Source organism: Spermophilus citellus (assembly GCF_964194105.1).
Source record: "Spermophilus citellus genome assembly, chromosome: 4".
Classification (NCBI taxonomy): Eukaryota; Metazoa; Chordata; class Mammalia; order Rodentia; family Sciuridae; genus Spermophilus; species Spermophilus citellus.
Genome location: NC_138185.1, coordinates 14201030 through 14226426, shown reverse-complemented (window position 1 = coordinate 14226426; position 25397 = coordinate 14201030). Strand labels below are relative to the sequence as shown.

Genomic DNA, 25397 nt, shown 5'->3' with positions numbered 1-25397 from the left:
CACCACGGCGCCCCCCAGCGTCACCCCCTCCTCTTCTCGCCCCTCTTTCTCCCCCTTGCCGTCTCCCAACAAATCACACACCCTACGGAGGCGGGTCCCCCTCCCTCTGCCCGCCACCCCATTTCCTGTCCCCGAAACCCTCTTTTTGTCGCAGTCTCAGGAGCCCCGTGGGCCTCCCCCTCCCCCTCACGCACCCAAGCCCCTGGCGTCGTGTAGGCCTCGCGGAAAGAGAGAGAAAGAGAAAGAGCAAAAGAAAGAAGGGGGGGGCGAAAGAAAGAGAGTGGACGGGCCGAGGGAGGGGGACCCGCGCCGCCACGTCCCCCAGTCCCATTTTGGGCCCCCTCCCGACCGAATCCGCGCCCGGGGGTCCCCCTTCCGGCCTCGCCCCCCACAAACAGAGCCCAAGAGTGGGCGGCGGGCCCGGGAGCGCGCGCCCGGGGCGGGGGGCGGGCTCGGCGCTCGCGGCCTGCGGGGCGCCCCTCGGGGCCCCCGGGCCGGGCCGTAGCCGGCGCCCCCCGCCCCGCCCTTACCCAGCAGCAGCAGGCGGTGCGTGGCCCGGTAGACCTGCTTGTCCTTCTGCAGCTGCTTCTCGATCTTTTTGTTGGCCTCGCGCTGCGCCTTCTCCTCGTTGCGCTGGTCCTCGGTCTTACTGTTTCCGAGGCAGCCCATGGCGGCGGCGGCGGTGGGGCGCGGCCGGGCTGCGGCGGCGGCGGCGGGGCCGGGCGCGGGCGGCCTCACGCGGGCCGAGAGGGCCGGGGCAGCGCCGGGCGGGCGGGCCGGGCGCGGGCTCGGCTCCTCGGCGAGGAGCGCGCGGGGCGGACTGCGGGGCGCGGGCCGCGCGGACGGGCGCAAAGGGGAGGGTAGTGTTGGTCGGACCAAGGGGCGCGCGCAGCTCCCCGCCCCTCGAGCCGAAGCCGAGGGGACTGATGGCCGCCGCCGGGCCGAGGCGGACCAGAGCAGGAGCTGCGGGAGCTGCTGCCGCCGCTGCCGCCGCCGCCGCTCTTATTGCCTCGGCCCGGGCCCGCAACCGCCCCGACCCAAATGCGGCGGGCGGGGGGAGGCGGGGGGAGGAGGAGGCGACGGCGAGGGGGGTGGAAGGAGGAGGAGGAGGAGGAGGAGGGCTGAGGAGCAGCCGCTGCAGCGGCGGCGGCAGCGGGGAGGGCGGGAGCCGGCGGAGGGAGGCGTCCCCCCCGGGTGCCCGGGAAGGGGGGTCCCTCCGCCCGCGCCCAGCCCGGGACGGGACGGGCCAAGGAGCCGCCCCCCCACCCCCCTGGCGCGGGCCCAAGTTGGGCCCTGCAGAGGGGAGAGAGGGGGCGTCTCCGAGCCAGTGACGACCCCTCGCACGACGCCAACGCTCCACCCCCCGGGCAGTGTCGCCCAGAGGCCCCCGAGGCCGCTGCTCCCCCTCCTCCCGCGGGCGCCGCCGAGGGGCCGGGGTGGGCGGAAGGGGAGGGAGCGCGAGCCCGGACTTAGGAAAATTTCGAAAAGAGAGAGACACTGAGAGAGCCAGAGAGCAGGGAGTGTGGAAAAAAGCGAGGCGAGCACGAACCAAAGAACGGAGCAACCAAAAAGGAAAATGTGTTCACACACACACACACAAATACTAATAAAAATCCACACTACACAGCGATGGTGGTGTCTGGTGGCGGTGGCGGGGGGTATGGGGGTCTGACTAGATGAGCCGCTCCTCGCGCCCCCGGCGCCGGGCGCCATTGCCCGAGCCGAAGGCTCCACTAGCCCCAGAGCGCCCGCGGCCTCTGCGCTTGGTGCGGCCGCCCAAGTAGGAGAAGAAGGCGCAGCCCAGGAACACTCTGAAGCAGCAGGTCGCCCCAAACACGAAGCCGCAGCCACGGCCCTGCTCTGTGCGCTTCTGTAGCAGGAAGTTGAGCACCCACGAGGGGCTGCGCACCGAGAAGACCAGGAAGACCACGAGGGGCAGGTGGGCGCTAAGTGCACCAGACTTGAGGGGCCCGGGCCGCCACACGACGCCCCCAACACGCGGTGCTGCGTAGTAGGCGTCGTCCTCGTCTCCGGAGTCAGTGTCCCACTCGGCCCAAGCCCTACTCGTGCCCCCGGCGGCGGCGCCCTCGCCGCCCCCGGCGGCGCCCTCCGCGGCGCCCACGTCTTCGTCTGCGGCGGCGGCGCCCTCGGGGCCTCGGGCCTCCTCCTGGGCTTCTGGCACCTTCTTCTTCTTCAACATCTTCTCCAACTTCTTCCTCTCCTTCTCCTTCTTCTTCTCTTCCTTTCTCTTCTGCTCCAGCAACTTCTTCTCGATCTTCTTGCGCTCCTTGTCGGTCAGAAACTTCTCGGGGGGCGCCCCCCGCGCCTGGTTCTTCAGGGTCTTCGCGTTCTTCGGGGTCTTCTCGGTGTTCCCGCTCTTCCGCGGTGCGAGCGGCTCTGCTAGTGCCGCAGCCGCCGCCGCAGCTTCTGCAGCCACCTCGGCAGCTGCTGCGGCTGTCTTCTTCTCGCTCTCCGCCGCTCGGGCTTTGAGCTTCATGGCCATCTTCAGCATGGTGGCCGGGCCACCTCGGGGAGCCCGGCTCGCGTCTGGCCCGGGTGCCTTGCTTGCCCCCGGCCTCGGGCTGTCCGGCCCCTGTACGCCCCGTGTCGGGGGGCTCAGCTGCGGTCTCCGCTGCGCTGTCTTGGGCCGCGGAGTGCGGCTGCACAGGCTTGGGGCTGCTAAGCTACCTACCTAAGAGTTAGCGCCAAAAAGGATGAGCAAACGAAAAAGGGGCGAGAACAAACCAAAAAGCACCCAACAACAGCGAGAAACCAAAAAGCACCAAGAAATGTCAAACAACTCAAAAAAGAAGAGTGCAAAGGCGCGATGGCACGAGTTTGCAGTTACCCTCAGGCGCTCCTGGGTTTGGCTCTTGGGCACGCCAATGGAGAAGAGAAAAAGAGAAAAAGAGAGAATTGGGGGATGCCGGGGAGGCGCGGGGCAGGGCAGCAGCGCCCGGGCGCCCCTGCCCTGTCCCAGTCCCGGTGGCTCTTGCCCGCGCCGGGCGACTCGCACTTCCTCGGGTGGCCCCAGCGCTCCCCGACTTACATGTGAGTGAGGTGCACTCACACGCAAGGCAGTGCCTGCCTGCCTGCCGGCCGCCCGCCGCCGCCCCGCGCCGGGACAGGGGTTCGCTCCAGCCGCGGTGCCGCAGCCCCGAGCCAGAGAGCTAGAGAGCTAGCGAGCGCCGCGCCGGGCCAGCCACCTGACACAGCCCGCTCCGCGGTGCCGACGCGACTGAGTGTCCCCGCCGGGGAACGGCGCTTTCTAGCCGGCCTGATGACGCCCCAGCCTCTTCAGAGGACCGACCCAAAGCAGCGGCCCCTATAAACCGAAGGGGAAGCGCGAAAAATCGGCCCACCGAGGACGCGACCAAATGTGCCGCGGGGCGGCCCAGGGGTGCAGGCCGGTGCGGGGGCGGCGCTGGTGTGCATGGGGGGCGTGCTGGGTGTGGGGTCGGGGGACACGAGCGCCCACAAGGTGGTGGGCACCCGACCCCGCCTCCCAAACCTGCCTCCCAATTTTCGGTGAGTGGTGTAGCCCTGGGCGGCGTGCAAAGTGTGCGACGCGGCGTCGCCTGCCGCGCCTCCTTACCTCCAGCCTCTGCCAGCGCGGGTTGCCCCCCACCCTCCTGCGCTTGGCTAGGGGCCGCAGCCCCCCTGGGCTCCCAGTGCCCAGGGGGGCTCCGATCCTCGCACGATAGGTGCCACGTGCGCGCAAAGCTATCCTTCCTGGAGCAGCAGGCGACGACCAACACCGAGGCCAGGAGCAGGCGGTGGTGGCGCATGGCGTCCTCCAGGTCCTCCAGGTGTGAGGGGCGGTGGCCCCGCTAGGGCGCCACGGGGGTCTCTGGAACAGAGGGAAAAGTCGTTTATTGAACACAAAACTTATTGGAAGATTGTTTCAAAACTCGAAAATGTCCTGTCCGCTCTCTGGTCTGCATTCTAGAATGTAGTAGAGAGAGCACTGGGTTAGGGTTAGGAGCACTTAGTTTGTATCCACTGGACCTGGGCCCGTTCTTCCCAGAGCCTTGCTGCCCCTTGGGCGTCTACTTGGGTACCATTCATTTATTCATTCATTCATTTAGTAACTTTGCCCTATGCCCACCTTATGCCCAGATGAGTTGGTGAAGCAAGTTAGTCAGGTCGACCCGGCCCGGATCGTGAATGGGACACAGCCCTACACGCCACTAAAGCCAGATCTGCAGAGTAACCACATCCTCTCTTCCAACTGGAACTTTTCTTTAACTTTTGAAAAGAGTTCACAAAACTTGTTTGGGGTGGGGGCAAAATTTTAAAAGAAAGTCTCTCTACAAGTGCAAACACAGCAAATAGTCCCCAGGTATACAGGGGGTTTGCTGGATGCTTCCAGAGGCCTTGGGCAAACTGTTGGGTATAGTTTTAAATTAGCTTTTAATATAGAAAGAAACTGCTAACCAAGCCACATGACAACTGAGGTCCTCCTTTCCCCTAGTTTGTCCAATTCAAAATAAGAAAAGGTGTGACAGATAAAGATGTTGCATATTAATCAGAATTTTTATGGATCTTAAAGGACAACAAGCAATCAAAGTCACCAAAGAATTCTTGGAATTAAGAACAGGAAGACAAACTTAGCCCTCAGACCCTCTCACTTGCAGGCTGGCCCTCCCTCATGGGTTCTGCTGGTCACCGACTTTGTCTCAAACTGCTGAAAAGTTGCTGGCCCCACTGCCAGACATATACCAGGTCTTTGTCATGCTCTGATTATCACTCTCTCTCCATGCAAAAATATATTGTCTTTTGAGAAAAGCTCAAAGGAACTACTGTTCCAGGTTAATGCTTTTTCACCTAAACAGAAACAGATTAAAATATTTAACCAATACCCTGGATGTACTCATACAAAAATGTGACAGGAACCTTCCTATCAATGATTTCAAGGCTATTTGGAAAGATCATGACCCGCTCACATTCATCAACTCCATTAGCACCTACTTAAAGACAAGGCCTAAGTTTTACATCTTTGTATATTAAATAAAAACTTCTTGGTTGACTTTGATTCATTGACTGTCATTTTTTAAATTGATTAAGACTTGAGAGAGGAACTGGCCAGAATTTTTTGTTATGCTCCATTTGCTCAAAAGCATCTTCCTTCCTGCTTCTAATGTGGCAAAAAACAAATACATTATATTTAAAAGGCACAAGGTAAATAGTAACCAATACAACCTTGATACTTAATGCCAGTAAGCTACACAGTTATACAATGAATATAATGAAGAGTCTCCTTATGTGGAAGTCCCTGAGTTGGGCTACTGCCTTCCCTTTTTAGATAAATATCACATCTGAACTTTAAAAAGAGTGAAACTATCTCATGGCATACAGCAACACATGTTCTAGGCAAGGCACAATTGGGACTATTGTCCTAGAAATGTGTAACCCAAGGTCAGGTGTTATTTCTTCTAACTCCTAACCTAGAAAGCTATCCTTGAAAATAAAAAAAAAAAATTTAAAAATTAAGTGTAGGTTTCACTTATATATTATTATGACTAACTATGGATCAACAAATAAAGCATTTACTTTGTAAATAAATGGCAGCAGGTGGAATCGTGGGTTTACAGGTAAGCAAATGACACCAAGAGTTCTGAAACACAAGCTGGTCTGAGGTCTGTTGGGTTTTCTGTTTTCACTTGACACAAAGCAAAAGAGGAGATTTTACTTAACTGGTGTGGTCAGCTCGCACTATCTATAGTTTTTGGTCTAGTATTTGACCTAGCCAAACTCTAAAAGTTTTATTTTATTTTTTTTTTTTTAAGTTTTTCCTTGGAGGTTAATATGTGTGACTATGTCTTAAGAATTAGTAACTTATTTGGGGTCATTGCCATTTTAAGTGCCTAGTTTATGTGGTGAGAGTAGAGAGATCCATTAACATAATTCTTGTGCTGTCCAGTCTAGAGAGTTTTCCAGTGAAAGGGCCCCTCATTTGGCTCAGGGTGAGAATGGAATGTATGGAAACTTGAGGCTCCAGAGAAGGCTAGAAGGCCAGAATGTCCTTTGTATAAAATGTTCAGGGAGGACACAGGTCCCTCCCTGGCTCAGGTGACTTGTTTCATACCAAAACCACCAAGTTGAGATAATAACACATCCCTAACCTAAAACACTAGATCACTTAAAGATACAACTTAAACAGATGGTGTCATTCCTAACAGAAAGATGGCCCAGCAACATTTCTTTCCAACATTCTGTATTTTACAGTAATGGAGTTTGAATTCTATAATCCTATGAGCTTCATATTTATTTACTGTGTTCCTTGTCTCCTTTGCGTCCTCCTAAGAAAGAATGCCTAGTCTGCTTTTAGAAGCAACAGAATTGCTACAGCATAGAATCTTGAAAATATTATGCTTAATAATGTAATTCAGTTTTGAGACAAGAGAGTTCTCCTTGGTCTTTCCTTTGTTGGGGTCATTGTAAACTATTTTCCACACACACAAATACCTGGGAAACAATAAATAGGTTTCCACTGAAATAGAAACTTTAGCTATAAGCTTTTAATAATAGTATTTAGTGCTTTCACGGTGCTTTCTGTCTTCAAAGTACATTCTGCACTTTAATTAACTAGAATGACTGAAACTGCTACTGCAAATAAATGTTACTTGAAGCCCATGCCATATAGGAGATGAAAGCAGTTATTGTAAGAAGCATTTTTCTAGTCTCAGTTAATCCCTGCAAGAAGCTTCTATTACCTATGACCATAAGAGTTCCTTAAAAAATCAATATAGTGATCATCTACTGTATTATTTTTTTCTTGTCATAGTCACTAGTTCATAAATTCAACCACAAAGTAAACTTAAACTTGCATTCAAAACTAAACATGATGTTAAACTTCATTTCAGAAGTCTTGAAATCAACTATATGGTCATATGAAATTTTTCTTAATATCCAACAATTAAAACTAATGTAGGGGTGCAGTGGTCAATGTGTTTAAAACCATAGCACACAATATGAGGGTAATCGGGTCTTTCTGAAGCCTTCATTGATTGCTCTGTTGATCTAACAATACCTTACTAAATAAATAACAACAGGAAAATCACCTGGTTCAACCAGACAGGTGAAGCTGAGGTTCCAACAAAATTTCCTTGGATAAGAGAAACTTTAAATTGCACTTAATGGAAAAATGTGTAATTTATAGTTTAGCTCCAGCTATTTCCCTGACTTTTTATATTGTGGGGGACAGCTTCCCTAAAAGAAAGGCTGGGTCCTCCCTACCAGGTGGCTATCCACAAGCAGCAGCCTGCCATTGCACTGTTTCCACTAAATTTCTATTTGGCCAAACTTCAGTGTTTGCTGGGGAGCCCAGAAGCTATGCCCTCTCTCCCTTGCTTGAGAGAGTTGGCAGCATGAATTGCACTCTGCCTGACTTGTGAGGAGTCCACTCAACAACAGCAGAGCCCACATGGCACTGTGGCTTTCTGAGGTCTCTGAGAAAGTTACAGGGAAGAGAGAATCATGCAGCCAAAGCAACAAGAATTTGCAACCAGGCTGGGGATCAGATGAAAAGGGGATGTTTTTTGCACTGCAGACTTCAGTTCTATCCATAGTCATGTCTGGGGTCTCTGTACACTGCCCAGTACTGGGAAAACTGCCTCAGCCCACTTTCTTGAACATTCTTCTCAGTTGCTTTAGTCCCTACTACCTTCTCAGGTTACAACTTCTTTTGTGCTAATTACACCAAAAAAACTGAAAGAATGTCTTGACTTTACAAAGAACACAAAGCAGACTTGCTTTATAAACTAAATATAGCCAATTTCTTTCAGAAGGCAGAGGACTCGGCCTTCAAGCACTTTGTACAGTGTGGACTAATTGCAGATGGCCAATTCATTTATTAGGATCCAGGCAACAGAAGGACCAGTTACTGGGAGGACATGTTTAAAATGTGTGCTGCTCTGGAGGGATATTTACATGAAAAGAGAAGGTCTGAATGATGATGAACTTTTTTTTTTTCCCAGCACTTAATCTTAAATTAAGACGTGTCTAGGATGACAAGTTAATTTAAACTACCACGGAAAGAGAAAAGAAATGGGCGCCACTGACCATGGAAAGCAGTACCTATACTACTCAGGTGAAAATATAAATGAAATGAAAAGAAGATATGACTTCTCATTCTGGAGGCCTACAGCTATAGAAGATGTTTTTCTAGCCTGTTCTCCTTATATGAGAAATTGCCTTTTAAGAGAATTGACCAAGAACCGCAAAAAGTAATTAATAGCAATAACAATAATAAAAGGCAGAATTGGGAAGGGCACATTATCCCTATTAGCCAATCGAATTATGGATCCCCTCCCCAACTCCCCAGAAATCCCCTAAGGGCTAGTAGGTGAACAGTAGCAGCTTGGAATGATTTATTTTTTCTAAGGAACATTAAATACTGAATTGCTCATGCTGAAAAAAATGCTACAGCTGTCATCCATGGGGCCGAATTTTGGACACTGGCTAGAGTGACAGGTGTACTCATTGTATGCCCAGCTTGGCTGAAATTGTGATGCCTAACTCAAATTTTTTCCCAATTAACTGGTGGTGACTCTAGAGCCAACCAGGAAAGAGCCTTTGCCATAGGCACAGATGAACATGTGTGCTGAGGCTTCACAAAAATGTCAGTGTTGGGGGGAAAATGGAGCTGAGGCTGCCTGATCAAAGAACAAGAAAATGGAGGTGGACCTGCAAGGAAAAGCGGGAAAAGAAATCTAATGTGACCAAATCCTCCTAGGTTCTAGGGTAAACAGGTCTTTCCTACAGTTGGACTCTTGGAAGATTTTGGTGATAGAAGCAAGCCCAGAATTCTAGGAAATGTGTCACCAAAATTGGTATTATTAGAAGAAGGGACACAAAACCAGAAATGCAGAGTCTAATCTGTAACATACTAATTATACCTATTTTTATCTCAGGGTTGTAATGACATAATACCAAGAAATAAAGACTCTGGAAAACTGACCTTTCACCTATGGAAGATATGAACACCTTGAGGGTAGGGGTACAAGGCGAAGCTTTCACCAGCTCCCTATGGGACCTGAGGTGAGGAATCAGCAGTCACACACAAAGGTGGCTGACCTTCCTGAGAATGTGGCAATGGGAGGAGGGAGGGTGGGGCCGAACACCACACCTTGGGGTAGTGGATCGATGTCTGCATATTGGCACCAGGTGACTCTGAAATGTCAAAGATGAGCCAGAGCACAGGGCCCTGGTCAGGAAAAGGAAGCAAGAAGATGCATCTGGGTTGTGTCAAGTCAGGAGAGACCCTAGAGGGAGCTCTTTGTGTTCACTGCATGGGCAACAAAGGCCCTATCTTGAGTCAAGATGGTGCCAGATGGCTGAACCATACTAACGAAGTTGATATGCAACTTTGGGACCAAGAGACATCTGCTCTTTAAGTTAAATGGATATTCCATTTACTTATACCTGTTAAGGGCAGCCCGAAGTCTAAAAGCACCCAAATCAGTGTTACTTAACCCAGGCCACTGAGAAGCACCTCAGAACAGGATGACCTAAAGTTGTTTCAGCCTGAAAAGTGAATTTCTTAAAGTCTTCTATTAATTTTAACCAGTGATTATTTTAAATATACCATTGCAATAATGCCATGAGTTAGTTGAAAGACTATTAAAATTGTTGACTGGTGTGATCCTCGAGTAGACTCAACTATTTTAATTAGAGTGGAAAATACTTTTATATTTCATTAACTTTGCACATTCTTAAATGTGTTCAATAAATGTGTATTTCTTAACTTGGCAAAATTACGCATCTACTAGATTTATTGGGTGGAGAGTAAAGAACGCATAGAGAGGAGAACTCTGTCTAAAAAACAAAGGAAGAAAGGGAACTAAGATAATGGTTAAAGAATAGAAGCCTACCACAAAATATTTAGTTTCTTTAAAATGGATGCCAAAGAAAGAAGAGATTTTGATAGAAAAAATATAGATGCATAATTTCTAAAAACTGGAAAGCAAAACAACAAATTTGCAAATGAAAAAAAAAAAAAAAAGAAGCCTGAAAACCACAGAGAAACAAATATATACACACACACCCCTGTGGTTCACAGTAATTGAACCCTTGCTAACCTTCCTCCCAATACCTGATGATTCTGTAAAATCAGCCAGCTGTCACTCTTTTCCTTTCAGAAACGTGTCATTGATTTGTCTAGCAAAGATCCATTATTAGAATTCTAAGTTCTGCTTAATGGGACTAGTATTAAATCTAAGTCATCAATTCTTGACCCTTTTTTCCCCTGGAATTCTCAGTGCATGCTAAACTGCTAAAAACATGTTTTCAGGGTATTGTGATTGCTGACATAAAAATAAAGGATCAAGACTGGCTTTGGAGGTCTGTACCCCAGAGGGAAGTGAAGTGAGATCGATCAGGAACAGTGTGCGGGGAAGTATGAATGCTCTCCTTTGGACTGAGCTGTCTGCAAACAGAAACGACCTGCATGAGTGCCATAAAGCCCTTACCCCTCTTTTACCTCCCTTCTTCCCACCTGCCTGGCTTTTTACTGCATTGAGTGATCTCAGGCGGGGGGGGGGGCAATTTTAAGAGTCCAAATTGTCTATGAAGATGAGGAAAAAGAGAAAAAATTAATTATCTAGTCTCAACATTGGTGATGTTGAGATAAGGATGGGGAGGGGTGATTAGCTTTCTCAAGGAAAGAAATCATGGACATTTTCCTTTTTCTATAAAAGAAGACTTCTCATCTTTATTTTTCACTAGCTAGATTGAGCTGGTTGTAACCTAAGACAAAATGAAGGTGGGTGGCTTCAGCCTCCTTTAAATTCTAAGATGGCTGCAGGCACTACACAAATCTTGATTCGGATAATGATGTTGCTGAGGGTCTAGCCATAAAGGTTCTTCTCCCCATTGTTTTTTTTCTCTACGGCTGTGGCTGCAGCTGCGGTAGAGACCTGCCTGCTCCTTCGTCCCCACCATCCCCATAGCCCCTCTGCAGCGACTTCGGATGGCTACTGCAGAGGAGGCACCTTGTCTGGGCATCTGCTCCCTTCCTCGCACTCACTGGCTTGGAGATCTGGTTCTGTGATTCCCTCAAAGAAGTTTACCTCAGCATTTGGGCTATGCTAGGGTGGCTTGGGGGCAGTGGACTGAATGAGCTGGTGGACTCAAACATTCAGGCAAACTGGTTGATTTGTAGACAAAACATCCAGATGCTTTTTCATAATTGAACTTTCAACCAAACTGACTAAATGCTTTGGTGTCAAGACGACAAAAGCTCAAGTCAGAAAAGGGCACCAGAATAGGAAATGTGTAGCCGAAGAGCCCTAAGAAGAGCACGACATGCTACAGATTTCTAGCAATGAAAATATGAGTTTTTAGGTTGTGCTTAAATGACTCAAAATTTACAAGAATGAAGCGACAAATGAAAGAGTGGGTCTTTGGGGTTATATTATCCTTATTTATTCGGCTTTGCTGCTGCCAGGAAGCAGCTGAGAGCCCTTCTTTTCTGTGCACTATAGAATGTAAATGGTTTAAATTAAGAAGCCATCTAATCTCAACCAATATTAATTCTGACATGAAAAATGAGACCAGTTCTTCACACATGATTACAGTCCCTACTACCTCACATTAGCAGGTCACCTTACTGTTTCTCAAAAAACAAAATGCCTACTTATTTTTAACATGACACACATCCTAAATACTTTTCTTATTCGGATACTGCAAATATAAAATCTGTTAACATGGACTTCCTCTGACCCCCAGGCTGAATACACCTCTATAACTGATTTTGTGTGGATTTCCCCCTCTTTCTCTAAACTACAATCCTTCTACAATGAAGCATCCAAGAAGCCCGAAGGCCATAACCAGGATGCCGCCTTGCAGCCTTCTCTCTCTGGACTGAAAAGCCAGCCTCAATATTGCTTTCCATGTAGAGAAAGGAAAAAAGATGGGTTCTAACATGTTTTAAAAGTGTTTTCCCCTAAACTGGTCCATTAAAATCAGCGAGATCACTGTTTCTCCACCTCTGTGACAGGCAGAATCTCTGTGCACGGGGACAGGGACACATGTGTGATGGGACTTGGCTCCGGCAGAGAGGCTGCAGTTGTTCTGGGGAGAGAGCTGTTTGCCTGCAGTGCTGCCTCACCGGCTCCAGGACCACTCCTCCCCGTAAGACTCTGCAGATGTTGTATTCTGCTTGTTAATCCTCTGATTAAGTGTAGAAATAAAGTGGCTTTACTTGTAAATGTCCATAATTCACCTACCACAAAGCCCTAAGTCCCCGCTGTTTCATTATCAGCTGCCCGTTAATAATAATCAAAATTACAAGTGTCGTAGCAGCCTGGCAATTGAGTGAGGGGGAAAAAGGAACCCCAGAAAAATCACAAAATCACAACTATTTGGGGAGGTTGCTGCACGGTGTGCCTCTAGGGGTGGGGGGTGGCAAATCCTGACAGTTAGGGTTGAATTCAGGGCTGGGGCTATCCGCAGCCGACAGCGCTTCTAATGTAGACACTGCGTGTACCTCGCCACCACACAAAGGCAGCCGAGCCGAGCGGGGTCCAGCCGCCTCTCCTGCGCTATGCAGTCCTCGGCAGAGGCTCTCAGCACAGCCTGCAGTCTCTGCTGCATGCAGAAAGGAGCCCTAAAACCGGGAAGGGAGGCAACAGAAAGCCCCAAATGATGCACCTTCTCTGTCTATTTCTTCCTTTCTGTTCTCTTCCTCCCTAGGATCCCACAGCTGCCTGATACTCTTTCCTTACTTTCTCATTCCAGAAGCCAAGCCTCCTTCCAGCTCTGAGAGAGTCTAGGATTCACTTTTATTTCTCAGACATACAAAAAGACCCACTGGAGCAAGCAAGCCACTGGTGCCTATGCCTGAGACTAGAATAAGATTACAGATCAGAGATGGAAGGGGATGCGGGGGGGGGGGGGGGGGGGGGGCTTCCCTCATTCACATCTTCTCCAGCTCTTTCCGCAGCACTAAAACACTGCCTCTGTATGTCCCAAGGTCAGTCCCCAGGCCTGCTGGCTTAACTCTACCTCTAGCTCCAAGGCCCTTGAATGTCTACAAGAACCATGCATCTGACTTAGCACCTGACATTAAAGAACATGATTTCAACAATGGGGTGTGTGAAAGCCCTCTAGCCGGGGTTGCTGAGGTCTGGCCTGTGGGTGGGAAGCCCATCTTCCTGCCTCCTGAGGGGAAAGGGAGTAACCAGCACCAGCAAGTTGCTCCTCTTTGCCCTTCAGGCCCTTTCTGTCACAGCAAGGTGGCCCGAAGACCTGGCTGGTGCTGTTTGGAGGATAGGGAAGGTTTGGATTCCCTCCAAGCACACCCATCACTCCTCAGTGACAGGCGCTTTGTACTCTGCACCCCACATCCCCTTCAGAGGCCCCCTCCTCTCCCCTACCACAAGCCTCTCTGTGAAAACCAAACCATCTTGTTCTTTCATCATAATTAAAAAGCTGTCAGGGAAATGGCACAGCTGCTTTGGCTGCTGTTGAAGTGACCCTCTCTCCATCCCTCTTCCCATCACTCACTGGCTAAAGTGGTCCTTTTTTCTGCTTGAAATCAGGCCCTTTGGTGATGGGAACTGCAGCTGGAAGCAAAGCATTCTAAACAGAATCCTAAGCTTGGGAGGATAGGGAGAAATCCGTGTTTTGCGCCGGCCTCTGTTGGCAGCAAGGTGCTGCCGAGGCCATTTTCACTGGGGAACCGGGAACTGGAACCGTGGTGCTGCTGCTGCCGCGGGGCTTCAGCTCCACGCAGGGTCTCCTAATTACAAGTCACTGTCAGGGCACACGATTTAGCAAAACTTAGAGGCTGACTCTCCCTGCTGACTTAGCTAAGGGATAGGAAGAAGGTATTTTGAAGGAAGTGGAGAGGTCTGATCTGGAAGATAAAATCCAAGTGCCTCTCATGCTCTGAGAGAGCTGTGACTGCTTGTCTAGTGTCGCGGGCAGCCTGCCTGCTTGTGTGTGAAATAAAGCCATAACTTATATGCATAGCTGATCACCCTGCTCCTAGATGAGTGTCACCAAGCTGTACAAGGGGCATGTTTGCTGTGCACAGTGGACGCTGCAGTATTTAGGGGTCTGTCTGGAGTTTCATCTTATTTCATGACGCTGTTATTCTAATCCCGTTAGCCAACACCGAACATCCTGAAAGGCGTGTTTCAGGTGGGTAACATTAAAAAAGGCAAAACAAAAGAATCTACCTCCCGAGCAATATTGAACTCTGCTGTTAGAACTCATGGGACATATGCAAATACATATTACTAGAGGGATTCATGATATTCATCCTAGCCTTCAACTGCTTTTATTTTAAGGAAACCTATGTCTGGAGCTTTCAATATTAGTTTAATTTCCTTTTCCTAAAGACCATGCATCTTGGAAAGGCCCCTTTTAAGCTACACTGGGGAGCTGGATTGGTAGGCTGCTGGGTTCCTAAAAGGCATGCCAACATCTGGAAAGGTAACGGCAAACCAGGCCTCCCTCCACTGGCTCACTGGCTGTTCTGACAGCTCCCAGCAACTCAGGACTGAAGTGTGAAGTCAACCCCAAGGCTGCTGGGCACCAGTGTCTCCAAGGTGACAACCACAGGACAGTAGGGGGCTGATCGGTCAGCAGCTGTGTGCTGGTCTGATCCCCTGTTCCCTTCTCCCTACATCCCCGGATCTTTCTTTTTATTTATTTATTTTTTTTAAAGAAAGCAGAGCAACCATACAGTACTCGTGCTTCTTTTATTTCCTGACTGTTCTGTGTGTCACAGCCCTGGATGTTGAGAAGCCTGGGGCCTGTCGTTACCGGTCTGAGCGGAATGAGAAAGGCCGCGCTGAAGGGCAGCAACTGGGACCCAACTGCCATTCTCGTGGGGGTATTCACTTGCAGAAGCAACACCAAGGGACTACTGCTTTGAGGAGATGCAGGGGTCCCTGTGTCCTGGGTCACAAGGAGGAAAGCCCACTTACTGAATTGGGTGTGCTGGGCAGACATAGCCCTGGGCAGAGGAAAGGGGAGTGTGGAGGGCAGGTGACTGCCCCCAAAGCACTCTCCCCATTCCACCCAATGTTCTCTTTTTGAATTCTCCTCCTAAAGACCCCGTTATTAAAAATGTGACTTGCTCAGCTTTTTACCTCACAGAGCTCTTTATTAAAATGCAAATGTCCCTTAAGAGTAACCCTCTAAGCCTTTGCCAGCTAATGGGATTAACTGAACAGAACACAGCCCCTGCCGGGAGGTAAGGAGGCCTGGGGCCAAACCTCCCCTTCTCAAATTGGCCAAGGACTCATCCCTAAGCACCCAGAATACAAGATTCAGGCATTTCTCTTTCAGTTCCCTTTGGGGGTGATGCTTTTCAAGGAGAAGCCAAATTTTAATAATGTTACCAATCTGAATTTCACTCCTTGTTGAACAAAACTCATCTAGGAGTACCTTCAGTTCAGCCATTCACACAAAACAACTTTCCCTGATTTGTTTATAATATTAAAAAACCTATCTGTATATACGCATGCATATTTTAAAAATATATAAAACTCATATATCATGTGCTGAACAATGCAGAGGTGTATAGATAAGATGTCACTCCAAGGATAACAGATGAGTATCTGTGGATGGGAAACTGGAAATAAAATTCTGGAGACTAAAATTATGCTGTTATTTCCACAGACTAGGAATTAATGAGTATCTGAATACAGAATATGTCTGTTTCAGAGAACAGGAAGAGAGGCCCAGAGCTCAGAATCTAAGAGGGACTGCGGGAGCTAACATAGAGGAGTGAGGCTAAGCTGGAGGGCTGGAGCTAAGATGAGAACATTGTGGTACTCCAGGACCTCTGACTGCAAACCTTAGACATTCCCCATCCCACCAGCAGAGCCCTAATCCTTGACATAGACAAAAGATCCTATGGTTAAGTGGAAGAATTTGGACCCACCTGCTAAGGGAATTTCAGTTTAGACCTGGAAGATTCTAGAAGACATAGTTTGGCTCCAGATAGAGAAGAAATGAAATAGGGAAGTTGAAAGCAGCTCTCAGTACCATCCCTAAGCTAGGCTCTGGAACCCCTTCTGGAAGCAAGACCAGCACCAGAACCTCTCTGACAAGGTATCAACAAAGGCCAAGGCCTACCCTGTAGCTAGATCGCATTCGTCACTGCCGTTCACTGCTGTTCCTGTACAGACTTTCAGCCTCAGACTGGCATGGAAATCTGAATGGCTGTGCCTGTCAAATGTCTAGACAAGGTTATTTGTTTTGACCCAAGTAGATGCTTCTGGGTTTTGTACATTTTAATTTTCAGTACTCACAATAATTTTATGTAAGCTCTGATTTGGTTTGCTCAACTAGGTTGGAGATCTCTTGAAAGGCTGATGAAACATGTCTTTTGACCATTATTCCATCCTCTTAATTGTTGCTATCTACTCTCAGTATGATCCCTTTGTAGAAACTGACCACCCTCCTTAACTTCCTAGCTTTGTTTTTGACTGTGGGGTGGGGGGGGGGGGGCAGCAATGTCTTACACTTTTGTCTTCCCCATTGGGAGGGGCACATGTTGTGAACTCAACTTGTGTATATTGAATGAATGAATGAATGAATGAATGAATGAATGAATAAAAATGCCCAAATTAAGGCAAACTCACCAGACCAGCAAGGACTCATCCTCCTGAGAGGCGAAGCATATTCTTGAGCAGCTACTGCGTGCTGAGAGGTGCTACTAGAGAGGCAAAGAGGAAACAAGGCTATTTTGACTTATAAGTTAACCAAAAATTAGGAATAACTTATCAGTGAGGGAAAATGGGTGCATGTGTGCCACAGACTAGACAGTATTCCATGCTCTTTGCCAAGTTGGACCTTACCCTAGCATGCGAGAAACCTCAGACCTGCCAATGGTCAAAAACTTGAAAAAGTAATTGTGACAACTGTTTTCATTTTGGAACTATGATGGATGTACTCTTTTCCTAAATCAGGCATGTCATTTTATTCTAAATTTCTATTAAACACTTCCCAACACTCTTTCTTTCCTCCTTCCTAAAGAACCACCATGACCCCTGACTCCCCAGTAATTCCAGATGTCACATAAGGCCCATTGGGTGACCATATTTGTGGTGAGGTCTCTTTCTTGGCTATTAGAACAGCAATTGTTTCTTTCTCCCTGCATTGGCCCCTAATCGGCTATTCTACTAAGTCTCAAAGCAATACAAATTCTGCTCAAATCAATTATCAACACATTTCTAACTCCTGGCACTGGGAAAGAGAGGGAGCTTTTCCTGGTCTGGGAGGCTCACCCATGAGAAGGAGCTGAGCGGGTCAGCCTCGGAAACCCTTTTGGCCTCTGTGGCTGTGCTTCAAACAAAAGCCCCCAACTTCAGAGAATGGGATCCTACTGCAACCACCCAGGACAGGATTTTTATTGTTTGTTTGCTTGTTTGTTTGTTTCACTTGAGCTTATGAATAAAGCACAGGACACAAAGAAGCAGCTGAGGCAATATCCTCCTCACCCATGCTGCTCCAGATTTGCATCTGGCTGAGCTGCCTCTTCTGCCTCATCCCCCTCTTCCCTTCACCCTTCCTCATTATCTACCCTCTCTAATGAACATACTTGTTTTTCAAGGTGAAAGAGAAGAAAGAAAAGAAAGAAAAACAGGAAGAACGAGAAAACAACAAGAATTTAACGTAAAATTCAAAGGATGTCCTGTACTTCAGAGATGTCCACTTAGTATACAGTTTGCCTTTAACCTAAGGCTTTGGCTTTGTTTTGTTCTGAGTGATTATTTAATAAAAAGATTCATGAAGATTAGATTTATTTTTTAAAGAACAAAAAGGTCCATTGTGTGTCAGATTTCTTAAAACAAAACAAAACCACTAAGTGGGATAAGGATGTGAAAATACTTGGAAAAATCAGATTGTGGGACAAGGGAAGGGTATTCCTGATTTCAAAATAAGACAAAAATGGAACAATCACTTTATGATCAGGAGAGAGGGCAATGGCTAGAGCTGAGAAGACTCAGGTGGCCCCATCCTGTTCTCCTCCTTGGCTCCTAGAACCCACAGGGCCTTGTGGGGTGGTGGGACAGGAAGGGCTGATGCCCAACCACCTGTTGAGCTTGCCTCCCCTCCTCCCCCTCCTCCTCCTCCTCCTCCTTTTCCCCAGAGCCCCTGGGCTGCTCCCATTTGGCAATTCTCCAGCTCTGCCTGGAGCAGCTTTAGTTATTTGCAATCTGATCCTCTCTAGCAGACTGTAAGTTTCTAGAGGGCAGGAAACCCATCTGGTACTTAAAGCTGAATTTGGCAAAGGTGACTTTTCACATCTTTCTTTCTCTTTCTTCCTTCGTTCCCACTCCTTCAAAACTTTCTTTTTTCACCTCTGGGCTTATTTATCTTTTTCCTTCCTCTTGTACCTTCTCTTCTCTTTCTTTCCTTCTACAATTAAGAACAAATGGAGTTGGTTTTAACTTTTCCCACCTCCGTAAAAGGACTGAACCAGTCAAAGACTTTAAGCAACAAGGGCGGACCTGGGTGACTCCTCAGGAAACTGGCCTATAATGTGTGTCTGGGGCAGGCAATGGGGTGGGGGTGCTAAATACAAAATTTTTTACATACCATAGTTAATAAATACCCTTCTTAAAAACATCCTTATGTGTGGGTAAAGAACATGAGATAAGGAGAAATAGTCATAGCAGGATAAGGGCAGGGTAGGGGGATTTCCTGTAATATTTATAATGTCATTTTAACAATAAATACAATTTCTAGAAGAAAAAGGGCCAGGCCCAAGTGTGGGTTCCAAGATCTAGAGGAAGCGAAAGTGCGGCAGGCTGGCCCCATGAGGGAGAGTTGTAAGTGGGTGTGGTCCCCTACAAGAGAAAATTTGGGCATTTGGAGGGGGGACTGGCAAAGAAACCCATCAAATAACAGAGCAAAGTTCCCTGCCCCCCAAAAGTCCAGGATAGCAGGAATGGTGTTAAAACCAAGACCCCAGGGACCCAAAATGGAGCTAACTCCAACCCCAAACACCCCAAAAATGTGGGTCTCTTTTTCTGCCAAGGTTTTTCCCTACATTTGGTCTAGAGAATTCTAAGTGGTCCCCACTTCCTGTGAACACAACCAGCTATTCTAGCTCTCTGCTGACCTCTGGTGGGGAGCAGCTCCATTGGGCCAGGGAAGGTGCTAGAAAGAGCTGCCTACCTGTGTCCCATCATCTACCATGGCACCTACAGGGGGGTGGCTAACCTGCCTTAATCAGCATTCAGGGCCAAAAAGCAGGAGCCCCCCCAGGAAGGGTGGGAAAGAGGGTAAAGGGGAAAGGTAATAATACCTGTTCTTGGAACCAAGGGATTTAGGCCCAGACCCATCAGCTCCAGCTTCCCTTTCGCTGGAAACAAGAAGCCAAAAGGGGCCCCAAGTTCAGTGAGGGACCTGAGATGGAGAGGGGGTCTCATTCTTGGACAGGGAAAATTAAACATCATGAGAATATCCTGGCATGGTGGAGGCAGGGGGCTGAAGTACTAAGGAATAGGAGGTATTGAGGAAAGGACAGAAATTCAAATTTAGCCTTGAAATCTCAGAGGCCCTGAAAAAAATTTCTGTAAACAGGCATTTCATATGCACCCAAATTCTACTCCCTCCTCTGCCTCATCTTCCTATAGGGTCTCAAATGCTCCCTCCCTAGGGAGGCTCTTTGGGTTCCCCTGATGGAAGCAGGACCTCTTCTCCTTTGTCTTTTTTAGCCCTGGATTGTGGTGGGAAAGAAAGTTCCTTGCACCTCTGCTCCCAGTGAAAGGGACCAGGAATTGTTAATTATTTACCAAAGGACAAAAGATGGTCCCACTTTGATTCTTATACAAATCTGCCACTTTGGAACAGATACTCAAAGGTGTGTGGGGGTGGTGTGGTGTGTGGGGGTGGGGTGGTGGTGGTGGTGGTGGTGGTGTGTGTGTGTGTGTGTGTGTACTGACAAAACTCTTCTACTTAAACTTTTCACACACACACAAAGAAAAGTTTTAAGAAAGATACCCCCCTCTTCTTTTCCAATAGAGGAAAACTGGGAGGGACCCAGGAGACCAAGAAATTTGCCCAAGGTCTCAAAGTGGTTCCCAGCAGAATCAGGGCAAGGAACTGTGAATTTGGAGGTCACCCCCTACTGTGTTTTCCTGCAGCTAGCTAAGGTCTACAAAGCCACTAATTAAAATACCAGGATCTGTCCTCAGATAAATTGCTCCATTGAAACCTTTAAAGAATACCCCAGGCCAGAGGATCAGGGGCTGCCTGCGTCCTGGGAAGGAGGATCAGGGAAGGGGATGTGCAGCTGAGCTTTGGGCGCTGGCGCAGGGCAAGAAGAGTTTTGAAGAGCTAGGCTCTCAACAGTGAAAGCCGAGCGCCATCTGCCAGCCATTTCTGAGAGTCTGGCTTTATTTTATTGTTTCTAGTTCCCATCCCTGAATAGTTGGTTTTCTCATTTCTTTCCATTAAAAAAGAAAGAAAGAAAAGAAAAGAAAATGTATTTCTTACCAGAAAGACCCTTCCCTAATAAGAATCCTATTAATAAAAAAAAAAAATTCAGGAAAGGGGAGGTGGAGGGAGAGAAAGAGAGAAGAGATATGAATGATCACAAACCAAGAAAGAAAAAGTAGGGCATTCCTCAGGAGGCTGATTTCTGTCTCCCCATTTCTGAACTTTGCAAACTCCTGAGGAAGATGAGGAAAACCCCTTTTCCACACAAGGGAGCCTGCAGGTCCTCCTCCTCTTCCTCCCAGCAGATTTGACTTCCTGTTGGAGCTGCCTTAAAATCTCAAGTCAGATCTTGACATGGGGGATCAAAGTTGTGGGTGCCACCTGTCTGTCTGAGTCTTGGACCAAGATGGATGCAAGAGTTTAAAATCTACTCTCCACCCGAGAAAGAGTTTCTATCCTGAGTCCCCTTCTGTAGCTCTACCTCAACACCACAGAACTTTATGTACACTTGTGTATTTAAAAAGTTGAATGCAGAAGCACATGTTGGCTTCCCCTTGGACCATCAAATGTAGGCCCCTTCTCTGACCATGGCAGAACCCCAGGAATACTCAGCAGAATCATCATAAATACTGTCAATACTTTTAAGAATCAAAATTTTGCCTTCTCTAGATGTCACTTGGCAAATGCATGGAATCATAGAACTAAGTGCTAGAATCACCAAGGTCATAGGGATGTGACTCTCACACCCAGTTTCTAAGCCAGTGCTCTCTTTCCACTATCCTAGAGCCCCCCAAAGTTGGGCAGCCTCTGTTCACCTCTTTCCTCATTGATTTGACTCTTCCCCATTGGGGAAACATGGTGTAATCACAGTAAGCTCAAAACCCAAACTACCCTAGGACAGACAATTTCCTAAGCACTACACAGGTACTAGACCCCACGAGGGACTTTGCCAGAGCCTCCCCCTTGGAAAGGGGAGCCCTCCAAAAGTGTGCATCTGAAATCCTGCCTGCCTGGCCATTTGTTTTGCAAAACAAAATTAGTTACTATACTTTCCTTTTTAACAACAACAACAAAATCACGTCAATTCTTAATTAGAAATAGCTACAAGTTTTCTGGCAATCCACTTCAAAAAAATTTTCCCCTAACATCTGGGGCATTTGTTTTTGGGTTCTGCCTGGAGTCTTCTAAGCATTTCCTTGGAAAGAGATTGTACTTGGTCCCAGGCACAATGTCAAAATCAACAATCTGAAAGCTTGCCTTGAATAACTTCTAGTACTCTGTAATAAGGAGGTATCATAGTTAAGGGGCTCTTTGCTCAGCTGAACCTAGGGCATAGCAAGCTAGTCTGAAGACAAGATTTTATTTCAAATAATCCTTTTAATTTCACAAGTCCAATATGTAATTTGCCAAACTAACAATCATTTCTGCCCCTAATCCTAATCCTAAGAGCTAGGGCTAGGTTTGTGGCTCAGTGGTAGAGTGCCTGGAGCCTGGGTTCAATCCCCAGCACCACAAAACAAACAAACAAACATTAACAACAACCCCCTACCCCCAAACAAAGTGTTTAAATCCATGTGCCTCTGTGGAGTGGAGAGTGGTTACTATCTTTTAGTTTTACTTTTCTGGCCTTTGCAATGAAGTTAGAGGTACAAATTCCAAACTTTCTAACGGAAAAAACAAACAAAAAATAAAAATTAAAAAAACCTGTTTTAAAAAGATTAGGGCTGGAGGTATAGCTTGGAAACAGGGTGCAGGTTTAGCATTTGTTAAGCCCTGGGTTCCATTCCCAACACCATATAAAATAAAATAAAATCCTGATGCATGTGTAATAGCTGAATACTCTGTTGAATAAAGACCATATGGGAGCAAAAATAAAATATTTTGGCCTTCAAATAGAATAAATAAGTAATAAGTTTCCTTCCATAATGGTTATTTGGGAGAGTCAGATTAGTTATAAGTGGGTGGAGGTGTGGGGAGAACACTGTTTAAAATCACCATTTAGTCCTATTCTCTGATTATGCTAAGAGATATTGGGCATAGAACCTTAGGATGGGAGAAATGGGCACTACGTTTTCTTTCTGAAAAATTTTATTTTAACTTCTTCAGTATAGTCATTCAGAGGCATCCTTCCACTGTCCCAACTACCAGTTAAAGGTGACAAGTCACCTTCCTATGGTAGGCTGGCTCCCTGTGGCCTAAGAATAAGGAGATCCAGCAAATAGACATCACAGCCTGACTCCACTCACCCACTGATTAGCTGAGGGGCTGACTTGGCTGACCAGAGTCTTAGACCAATTTATAGCTTACTTCTTTGAAGTAATTCCCTGGCTAACCTTCTCTAAGATTTCTGGAATTTGCTTCTACCCAAGAATGTAGTCGCCAAAGTTAAGTATGAACATTGTCAACTGGTTAGAACTGGAGGGACAACCTTCCCTCTGAAGACTTTTGTAAGATGTGGAACTTATGACACCCATGACCTCTAACTTCCCCTGAACTGGGTGTGGATAATGTTGGTGCAGTGCTTCTCAACTAGGGGTGCCATTTGGCTATGAATGAAAACAGTTTGTGTTTCATGTGTGGTGGTTGTGGGCAGTAGGGTGGGGTGTGTCTGTGATTGATGTCTAGAGGGCAGAGATGCTGCTAAATGTCCTACAGTGCATTGGACAACCCTACCTCCATGATAAAATGTTAATGGAGCTGCTTGGAGGACCCCTCTATTGAGAAGAATCCCCCAAAGTGCTCCTAAAATCCCAGCATATAGCTAACAGAGAAAAGTCACAGCCTAAAAGCTAAAACCTGAGTCTGATTAAAGATATGCAGCCTATTTAATTTGGGGTTCCATCCTGGGGTGGGAGGAGGTAGTGAATGTGAATTTGGACCCTTCCCCATCTTTGCTGATTCCTCTTGTCCCCTCTCCTTTGTACTATAGCCGTGTCACCTTTCCTTTGTCTTATACTGTCTCACCATCTAGTGGCCACCTGAAATACCAACTAACCTTCTCTATCTCTAGGCCCTTCTAAAGCCAGTCATTAAAGCATTCATATTTTGGTGGCAGTGGGCAGAAGAACCTTTGAATGACGTATATAATAAGTTATAATAAGTTAATTAAATGTCCTACAAGCCTAGTAATGCTCTTCAGCAAATACACAGGAATTAGATGGACACTTCCTAAGATATCAAAAGCCCACTGTGGGGCGAGAAATCAAGGGGCCAGTTATAAATAAGGTATGCCTTTTTTTTAGGTGGAGCCCATAGGGCTTCTGTTTAAATTCTCTGGACACTTGTGGATTGCAATAGATAGCTGCAGATTACAAACAGTATATTTTTGAAAGGATGTATTCAAGTCCCAGCAACTTGAGTAGGTACTTACACACTTCTCAAGTAAGACCATCTATCCTTGATAGATTTTTGTTGTTGTTGTTATTGTTTGTTTGTTTTATTTTGCATCAACTAAATCAACCAGTTACTTTTACAGCTCTAGAAACTGAGGCTCGGATATGGGGGTCCCAGAAGTCCAGGGACTTTGGATGGATACTAGCTAGGATGCAGGACACTTGTGCCTATTTCCTTTGACAAAGGTGTATCAAGCAGCCCTTCTTGGTTCCCAGACTGTATCTCAATGCCTGGCCTTAATGTCTGTGTATCATCATAAGCATTATCATTTTCTGTTTGCTTTTTCAAAAATCCCTCAGCTTCAAACTTACCTGGATACAGGTTCCCTGTAAAAAAAAAAACTTCATAGTAATTTACATATTAGCAATCAGTTTGATACAAGACAAATTACTCCTATAGGAAAGAGGAGAGAGGTGTTGTGATCTTTTGATTGAGTGGAGAGGCAAGAACCAGAGTGAATCTCTTGCTGGCTACATTCTGATTTCTTTGTAAGAAGTGGCACTCCCTTGGCAGTGACACTGAGCTTGTGAAAGCTTCATAGTGACACTTCTGAGAAAGTAGGTACATGAGGTTTTTCTTCCCCATTATCAACTCATTAGAGGAAATTTAAAGTGCTTACTCTGTCCCACACACATAATGTGTGACAGTGTCGGAAACATTGACTGACTCATCATAAATTTGAAATCGAATAGCAATTTATAGTACCTTTATACCTCTCTCCTCACCCCAAATTGAATCATTAAAACACACTTAGTAAGATCCGATGTTCTGTGGGCAGAACTCCACAAATCGGAATACTTGTGAATTCTCTTGAGGTTTAACAATTACTCTGCAAGGCATCTGGGGTTTTTACCTCTCAGTAAGTACAGCAGAGGCACCCTCCTCTGTCACAGGCTGCTTGCCTAACAATCTTCCCTTGTTACAACTCCCAGTTGTCACATGTGTAAGACTGCTTAAGTCATTCTAACTGAAAGCTGTGTGTCTTCTACTTGTTAGGGACCAAAGCACCCCATGCCTCAACAGTGTGTGTGTGATGATTGACAATATAAAAAAAAATGCATTTTCTGTGTGGTTCCCTACCTCTTTCTTGGAGGTCTTGTCCTCTTCAATTCCCACCGTCTGGCCTTCGTCACCATCTAGCTGCTGGGAAGGAAACTAAAGACACTTCTTTTTTTTTTTTTAAACATGTGTAAAAATCATACAACAATTCAAGCTCAAGTCCTTGGGATAAGTCACAGTATTGAATTGATTTACAGACAGAAGCTAATAATGAGCAAGAGAAAGGGGAAGGGGTAAGCAGGGTAATGGGTGAGACCTTCTCAGGACTAGTAAAATAGCTATCCCTTGGTCTCTATGCCACGTCGCCCACCTGAAAGTGACTTCACTTTCAATCATAAATTTGATAAGGTGCCATTTGTCCACTGCTTGAGTTAAGCTTCATTTACAAAATGTTACAAAGAGTGTACTCTGAAATGTAGAGACAGAAAGGGAGACAGAGGTTCCTGCTACTTCTAGATCTTGGAAGTGAACAGTCTCCTGTGAGATACAGAGTAAAGCTGAACCACACCCTCACCTGTGCAGGGAGAAAAAAA

At 47.1% G+C, this 25397-nt stretch overlaps 2 protein-coding genes across 13 annotated transcripts in view; both read right to left on the bottom strand.

Moving 5' to 3' along the window:
• Positions 1-25397, bottom strand: part of LOC308647190 (neuroendocrine secretory protein 55) — a 49471-nt gene that overhangs the window by 3303 nt on the left and 20771 nt on the right. The window lies entirely within an intron of this gene.
• Positions 1-25397, bottom strand: part of LOC308647188 (guanine nucleotide-binding protein G(s) subunit alpha) — a gene marked incomplete at its 3' end in the record, with an annotated part of 61173 nt that overhangs the window by 16113 nt on the left and 19663 nt on the right. For 3 of the 12 annotated variants that reach the window (XM_081291159.1, XM_081291160.1, XM_081291161.1), the window contains exon 1: positions 531-994. The exons of 5 other annotated variants lie outside the window; for them this stretch is intronic. In XM_081291159.1, coding sequence (XP_081147285.1) covers positions 531-669 — 139 coding nt within the window. In that variant the 5' untranslated portion in view covers positions 670-994. Of the gene's footprint in view, positions 1-530; positions 998-3049; positions 3112-25397 lie in introns of those variants that run through there. 4 more of the 12 variants (XM_081291153.1, XM_081291152.1, XM_081291158.1 and 1 more) reach the window with 3 other exon arrangements.